General features: G+C 39.0%; 1 protein-coding gene across 1 annotated transcript in view; it reads left to right on the forward strand.

The window, feature by feature from the left end:
* Window positions 1–8,825, forward strand: part of LOC108512250 (spermine synthase-like) — a gene marked incomplete at its 3' end in the record, with an annotated part of 47,037 nt that overhangs the window by 33,969 nt on the left and 4,243 nt on the right. Inside the window, 4 exon segments of the mRNA XM_017847436.1 lie at window positions 3,578–3,753; window positions 4,480–4,500; window positions 4,503–4,633; window positions 5,401–5,490. Of these exon segments, the coding sequence (XP_017702925.1) occupies window positions 3,578–3,753; window positions 4,480–4,500; window positions 4,503–4,633; window positions 5,401–5,490 (418 nt within the window).

The following is an 8,825-nucleotide window of genomic DNA, read 5'->3' on the forward strand; positions in this document are numbered from 1 at the left end:
AAAAAAAAAAAAAAAAAAACCTGACTTCGACCCTTCCCGGAAAGACAAAAGGTCACTTTTTCTCCTTCAGGGCCCCAGAGTAAAGTTAAGCAATTTTAAGAGACTCTGACCAGGTGGGGTGATAAGAAAATTTGCCTCAAGGCTTTCAAAGAAGAAAACTTTCCAAGATACTAAGAATTGATAGGCCGCGAACCTTAAGCTGCCATAGGCAGGTTATTTTCAAGTGATCATGAGGAAAATGAAGCTCGCCCTATCAAGTGGGATGGGCACTAGCCCCACATGGCTATTTAAAGTTAGTTAAAATACACAATTCAGTTCCTGAGTCACAATAGCTAGTGGTTAGCGTCTGCCATGTGGGACAGTACAACTACGGAACATTTTCATCATCTAAATTTCTGTCGGACACTGCCGAAGTGTTTGCCAGTGGTGTCAGATTTTGAAAGAATGCAGTTTTGACTTCTGTGGGAAGGAACTAGTGGGAATTAAGTAGTGCTTTGGATAGACAGCATGTAAATGCAGGACAATTTACTCTTGCCCTGCCTTGGTGGATCCTCACCAGGCCTTAAGGCATAGAAGTCCTGTCCCTTGCTCATAAAATTAACTTCATAGTTGCAGAGACAAACACAGAGGGACTTCCTCATTGCTGAGCAACGGGTATATAGGTTTCTCCAGTTATGGCACTTTCCAGAAGAAGGAATCCTTATCCGCAAGTGTTAGGATGTTTAAGTAGTTAATTACTCACCATGCTGAGTTTGATCAGCCCATAAGAAAGCTCTAGAGCAGATGTAAGATAACTAGGTAATTGTTTAGTCTCCTGTAGTTAAAGAGGAAAGCAGGAAACTGAAAGTGAAAAGAAGACGCCACAGTATAGAACTGTCTACTTTTTTGAGATCTGTTAGAGCATTCAGGCTCTTTTAGAGCACCCAAGCTCAGTTTAAGGTCCCTAGCCATGTCTCTCACCCTTCATCTTCCTTTAAAAGCACATCCACACCCATATGCCCATATCACTTTTTGGACATCTCATCTTTTCCTGTTTGCAGGGTTTTCCTTATCTGCACCCATTTGCAATGAACAGGTTCCCCACTGTCAGAAAGGGTCTTAACTTGATGATAATGAATTGGTCCACATCAAAATGTGGTCTGATTTTTATCAGTCACCTCTAGGAGTGAGTAAACAGAATACATTTATGGGCTTCAGCATTCGTGAGAAGTCTGGTTCTTTTCTCTTTTTTTTTTGGTATAGGAGTTTTCTAAGAATGGAGTTAAGCTTTAGATCTTCAAAATACCTTGCCTATGCTTGTTACAGTTTTTATTTTCATGAAATAAGGTTGATGAGAGCTGGAAATTGGGAATACCTTGTTGTAAGCCCTTTGTTACTGGCCTCAAAAGGACAAGGATTGCTATACTTTTTTTTTTAATGTGGAGAATAAAGATCAGAGGTTAAATGTTAGAGATGAAATCATTAACGGATAACCCAGTAACATCTGAAATGATTCCCCTCTGTTAAGTTAAATCTGAATTTTTGACTCAGAAGCTATGGGATGTACTTGAATTTATTTTTGTTTTGTACTTTCAAGTGAAAAGGAATAAGAAAACAAGGTCACATAAATTAACTTTGATTTTAAAAGGTTCTTGCAATTTACACAGTATACCTGAGGCCTGGGCTATAATCTGCCTGAATTGGTATAGTCCAGTTTCATTTTTCAGCAGTGAAGTTTGAAACGAGTTTGATAGGGGATTTCATAGTACCTCCTGGTAGCCCGTTATAGGGCTACCAGGGAGATGCCCTTTAATGCTAGGTTGAGCACTTCATCAGGGTAACGTCATTTACATCCTGTTAAGATGCGTCTTTCTCTTTGCCAGTCTTTAAAAACCATAGTGTTACAATGTAGAAAAGAGCTCTTCACCTTAGCCAAGGCACTATTGACACAATTGAGAACAGACACTTTATTTTCAGTGGGTTTGTCTGTAGTGCAGTAATATCCCATAGCTGGCTGGCTGTCAAGGAGAGGGTAGTCTTCCTCCCCTGGAAGTGAGTGACTTTGTACTTCTTCCAGCGCCATGGGTGGCTCACTCATCTCACTCCCCACCATCAGCCAGGGGTGGAAGAGGCTTCCTCCAGGTCCTGTTTGCCTGCTCTCTAGCGGTTGTCCTGATAGGTGCTTCACATTTTACAATTTACAGGAAAAACCCTCTAGAATGCCTCACATTCTCAAAGCTGAATTTGTTCACGTGGAGTTTGGTAAAGAAGTGATTAAATCAAGAGTTGGATTACATGAATTTATGGGAGTTTGCCTTTTCAATCTCAGTGTTCTTTATAGATGTTAGCATACCCTCATAGAAAGCCTCGTTAACTTGTAACAGGTTTAGATTGTACTCTTGGAATCTGGTGAGCAGGGAAGGGAAAGAGACTCATAGGAGTAAGTCAGGCCGCATATCCCAGCATTTTAGATGTCTACAGCTGTGCATCATGGCGTTTTAATATCGAACACTACTGTGTTTGAGAACACATGACTCACGCGGTTGTGTTATGTATGCAGTGAGCTCTCCTTTTCTTTGTGTTTGACTTGTCAAGCCCCTTTTCCAGGTCTGTTTTTTCCTGTCATTTAGTGTCCTCTGCTGGTACTTTCTAGTACATTCATCCTGTGAAAAATACCGAGTATTTACAAAAGAATGAATGAAAAAGTCATGTTGCAGCCTCTCTAGTAGTAACTGGTTCAGGCCAGAATCTTCTACATGCTGAAACCACTGGTAAAGGTTTGTTGGGGGTGAGGACTTTCACCTAGTTTCAGAGGACCACCCCACAGCCTGCTTAGTAATTTCAAAGGGTGAAAAGGTACCTCTGCAGATGGAGAGATCTCATGAATACCACTTTAAGTGATCACAGACTTAGCATCACCAATAATAGGACAAATACACATCTTGTATTTCCGATGCGATGCCTGTGTAATTCATATATGTCAACCTGATTCTAACCATGAAGAGTGAGAGATTATCAGGTAAACCCATATGAGTCATTTTTCGGCAGAGTAGCTGGTCTGTACTTTGAGATCTCATTGTCATGAAACATACCAGTAAAAAAAAAAAAAGTTCTACATTACGTGAGTATAAAAAAGAAAATGCAGTGTATGAACCTTTATTCAAGAGCAGAACATCTATAAAGGACATAACTGGCATAATTGGGGACACTTGAAGATGGACTCTGTACTAGCTAACCATATGATACCCATGTGAACTGGTGTGAATGTGGTAATGTCAATGCAGTTATGTAGATAGTCTTAAGAGACAGATACTGCTGGAGCATTTAAAGTATGAAGTGTGCAGTGGCCATCTTCTTCAGCTTTTTGTTAGAGAAAATCTACAGCATGACAGGATTTTTAAAAAAGTGAACTGTGTACAATAGTTGTCAACATTTGGTGGTGGCCGTGATTATATAAAACTAAAAGCCCAAGCTTTGGATTCGTTTTGTGCTTGTCAAAAGTCGGCAGTCGTGGCTTTCTTTTGCATACTCTTCACCCCAGGTCCACTTGTAAGGCAGTATTCTAATAAGGTACATTGCTGTTTTTCTCTTTTTCCAGATTACCACCCATAGTGCGAGGAGGAGCCATCGACAGATATTGGCCAACCGCTGATGGGCGCCTGGTTGAATATGACATCGATGAAGTGGTATATGACGAAGATTCACCTTATCAAAATATAAAAATCCTACACTCGAAGCAGTTTGGAAATATTCTCATCCTTAGTGGGGATGTTAGTAAGTATTCTATCCCTGCCCTGATCACATAACAAAGTGGTGATTTGTTAGATGATGGCGTTTTCCTGACAGTTATTGCTGTTGTGGATTTGTTTGAGTTTGTTTCTGACACTGCTGGTTTTTGAGATGCACATTTATGTCATATTAACCTGTGGATTGTCTGGGCTTTCACATAAACTTCGTCTTGACATTGCCTCCTTAGTGATGAGTATTTGGATTGTGTTTCAAAAGAAAATGCATTTGCGTATTAAAAAAAAAAAACCTTTTTGTTACAGAACAGTTGAAACCTAAGGAGACAAATTAGTGTGATGAACCCACATGTACTCACCATCGAGTGTGAACAATTATCAACTCCTAGCCAGTCTTATTTTGCCTCAACTCCAGTCCACTTTGTCCCTCTCATATTATTTTGAAGCAGCTCACAGACATCATATTATTTCATTTGTTAAGATGTAACTGCTTTTAATTATTTGGTATATTGACACATTTTAAGGCTGGATTTTCTTTCCACTGACTAATGTCCATTGTATAAGGTGTCAGATGATCAGGGTTGATGAAAAAGTCCTCAATGGAAAAAAAACAGCTTGCATATTGTTCACAGTTTTATAAAAATTGAAATGAAAAATTTACATTTTGGGCTAGATCCCGGCACTTCATGTGGCGGGGCCAGGTGGTTTGTGTGTTAAGGTAGACTCACCCATTTTGGATTTGTTTCTCCTCCCTATGATTTGGCAGAGAGTGATTTGGCATAACCGGGCCATCATGGGGCAGTGGCAAAGAAGATTACACTGGCAAAGATGTACTCATTCTGGGAGGTGGAGATGGAGGCATATTGTGTGAAATAGTCAAACTAAAACCAAAGATGGTCACTATGGTAGAGATATCCTTTGTTGTATGAGAGAACAAGTTCAGTGGGCTTCTTTTGCTTCCTTCCTTCCTTTAGTGTCTCACAACTCAAATTAATGTTACCACAGACTAGAGGCAAATGTGTTACCCAGACTACTTTGAACAGACAAGTTAGTAACAGTACCCTTTTATGTGGCCATCAACAAAGAAATAATCGGCTGGGCGCAGTGGCTCATGCCTGTAATCCTAGCACTTTGGGAGGCCGTGGCAGGTGCATCACCTGAGGTCAGGAGTTCAAGACCAGCCTAATCAACATGGCGAAACCCCGTCTCTGCTAAAAATACAAAAAATTAGCCAGGCATGGTGGTGGGCACCTGTAATCCCAGCTACTTGGGAGGCTGAGACAGGAGAATTGCTTGAACCCGAGGTGGCAGAAGTTGTAGTAAGCCAAGATCGCGCCACTTCACTCTAGCCTGGGCGACAGAGTGAGACTCCATTTCAAAAACAAATAATCTACCTAGTTGAGGATTAAAGAGCAAATGACTTTGATACTGTGTCTGTTGCCCAGCAGTTTCCAAAATGGCTTCCCTAAAGCCATCTCATGAGGAGAAAAGAAGATTCAGTTCCTTTTGAGAGTCCTTAGTGTGAAAATAGTCACTCACTGCCTCGTTCATCATTTTGTCAAATTTGTGATACCCAAGTTAGCATTATAAAATCTTCGTTTGTCTTAACCCTTTCTTTAAAGTATTACTATTTCAGAATTCTTTGATATACCCAAATTCTCCTTAACCTGTTTCGGACATTGACCAAATGGTGATCGATGGGTGTAAGAAATACATGCGAAAAACGTGTGGCGATGTCTTAGACAATCTTAAAGGAGACTGCTATCAGGTAATTATGTTTTCTGGATAATATAGTTTTAAGTCAACTGATAATATAATTGATTTAAGTTATTGATCAGAATCGTGCCTTATTAAAACAGCTTTTAGTATAATTGGTTGAGAAGATAAATATGTCATCTGTCTCTTCATGTGAGTTATATGTATATTTGTATTTAGGGTACACATGTACCAATGATGGGAATGCACCAACTCCAGATTCTCTAAATGGAATAAAATGAATTCTGTTTTTTGTGGTTTTTTGTTTGTTTGTTTTATACTTCTAGGGTACCTGTGCAGAACATGCAGGTTTGTTACATAGGTATACACGTGCCATGGTGGTTCGCTGCGCCTGTCAACCCATCATCTAGGTTTTAAGCCCTGCGAGCATTAGGCATTTCTCCTAATACTATCCCTCCCCTAGGCCCCTATCCCCTGACTGGCCCTGATGTGTGATGTTCCCCTCACTATGTCCATGTGTTCTCATTGTTCATCTCACACTTACAAGTGAGAACATGCGGTGTTTGGTTTTCTGTTCTTGTGTTAGTTTGCCGAGAATTATGGTTTCCAGCTTCATCCATGTCCCTGCAAAGGACATGAACTCATCCTTTTTTATGGCTGCATAGTATTCCATGGTGTATATGTGCCACATTTTCTTTATCTAGCCTATCCTTGATGGGCATTTGAGTTGGTTCCAAGTCTTTGCTTTTATGAATGGTGCCACAGTAAACCTACGTGTGCGCATGTGTCTTTATAGTAGAATGATTTATAATCCTTTGGGTATATACCCGGTAATGGGATTGCTGGGTCAAATGGTATTTCTAGTTCTAGATCCTTGAGGAATCGCCACACTGTCTTCCACGATGGTTGAACTAATTTACACTCCCAACAGTGTAAAAGCATTCCTATTTCTCCACATCCTCTCCAGCATCTGTTGTTTCCTGACTTTTTAATGATCACCATTGTAACTCCAGCCTGGGCTGCAGAGCGAGAATGTCTCGAAAAGAAAAGAAAATCTTAATTAAAAAAACCTAAATAATAATAATAATAAAAGAAAAACTTAATAGTAAAATCAAGTAGTACACAAAACTAAAGATTGCTTTTACATATGTGCAAAATTTCCAAGTAAAATAATAAGCTAAATCTGTCATTAAAGAAGCCTAAACATTAATAGAAATTAGGTTATAGTAAATAAAAAAATAGAAAATATAATAAATAGATAGCAGAAGCCATTTCCACTGAAAATAGGAAGAAGATGAGAATGCCAATTATCTTTTTCACATTGTTTTTTGAGGCAGCGGAGATAGTAAAGTAGAAAGATGAAAACAGTATAAATCTAATTATTTGCAGATGATATGAATACTAGAAAATCCAGGAAACTTACATAGAAAATTATTTGAATTCATGAGAATTTGGTAAAGTGATTGGATAAAGCCAGCCTAGATTTTTTTCTCTATACTAAATGCTAAATCATTTAAATAGGATTTCCTTCCCACCCATTTCCTTTCAAAGTAATCAAGTGTTAAATTCCTAGGAATATATATTTAACAACAAAGATATTGTGAGACTGGTATGAATTATGTTAAGATCTTATTGAAAGACATCAAAGTCTGAATATGTGGAGAGGCATGCTGTATTTCTTGTATTGAAATAACAGAACAGGCCGGGCTTGGTGGCTCACCTGTAATCCCAGCACTTTGGGAGGCTGAGGTGGGCAGATCACTTGAAGTCAGGAGTTGGAGAACAACCTGGTCAACATGGTGAAATCCCATCTCTACTAAAAATATAAAAATTAGCCACATGTGGTGGTGGGTGCTTGTAATCCAGCTACTCTGGAGGCTGAGGCAGGAGAGTGGCTTGAACTCGGGAGGTGGAGGTTGCAGTGAGCCAAGATTGCACCACTGCACTCCAGCCTCGGTGACAGAGCAAGACTCTGTCAAAAAGAAAAAAACAACAACAACACAGAACAATGTCTATTTCTTCCCAATTTATTATATGTAATCCCAAGGAGTGGGGAGAGGTTTAAAAGTAGACCAACTGATTTTAAAGTTTATTTGTAAAAACAAATATCTAAGAATACCCAAGAAAACTCGGAAAAAGAATCATAGTGTGAAGCGAAATATGCCCTATTTGTTAATGTACTACAAGGCACAGTAATCAAATAGGAAGTATGAAAGGAATACACAATACCTAGGAATGTCAAAGGAACTTGAACAGGTCTGAGTATGTATTCCTACACACTGCTAATATGGTCTAAGATACATTTCAGTCGACTTGGGAAAAGGTTTGGTTGAGTTAATGTGTGATGCCGGTATAATGAGTTAACCATCTGCATGAGAACCAAGTTAGCCAACCATAGAAATAGGAATTTTGGTGACTTAGGCTCTAACTGTAAAAACTAATACATTTGAGACAATTTAGAGTACTTAACCTTGGAGTTGGGAAATCTCTTAAAGATAGGACACTCAAACTATTAATGGTATTATGTTATCCTTACCAAGCCAAAAGTCACACTAGAAGAAAGACTGGTAACAAGCGTGACAGGGAATTGATCTCTTGAATAATGCAGAGTCCCTACAGCTTCGAAATGAAGTTAACTAACTTTAAAAAGGTATAAAGGGTATTTACTGGTACTTCTCAGAATAAGTCAAATAACCTGTAAAAAGTACCATAAGACGGGCCGGATGCATTGGCTCATGCCTGTAATCCCAGCACTTTGGGAGGCCGAGGTGGGTGGATCACAAGGTCAGGAGATTGAGACCATCCTGGCTAACACAGTGAAACCCCGTCTCTACGAAAAAATACAAAAAATTAGCCAGGCGTGGTGGTGGGCACCTGTAGTCTCAGCTGCTCGGGAGGCTGAGGCAGGAGAAAGGCGGGAACCCGGGAGGTGGAGCTTGCAGTGAGCCAAGATTGCGCCACTGCACTCCAGCCTGGGCGACAAAGCAAGACTCCGTCTCAAAAACAAAAAACAAAAAAAAAGAAGGGAGTGATTAAGCATATTAAATCCATAAATCATGTGACATTAAGATTGTTTTCAAAGAAATTGACCTGGGTATATGCTTATGATATAATGTGTAATGTTAAGTGAAAAAAAAAATTAGTTTATGTAGTATTGTTCTAATTATGTAAATTTTAGAAGTGTAGAAAAAAAGACCATAAATAAATAACCAAACTTATGGCAATGATAATTTTTAGGTTTGGGGAATCATGTTTTTTTTAACTTTTCAACAAATAGACATTCCATTTAAAATGAGATATACATATAAACGTTTATATTTTTTTTCAAAGAATCAGAATAAAATCTCTGATAACAATTCATTTTGATGTTTTGGTAATAATTGGGAA

Source organism: Rhinopithecus bieti, unplaced genomic scaffold (genome assembly GCF_001698545.2).
Source record: "Rhinopithecus bieti isolate Rb0 unplaced genomic scaffold, ASM169854v2 scaffold_30418, whole genome shotgun sequence".
Taxonomy (NCBI): domain Eukaryota; kingdom Metazoa; phylum Chordata; class Mammalia; order Primates; family Cercopithecidae; genus Rhinopithecus; species Rhinopithecus bieti.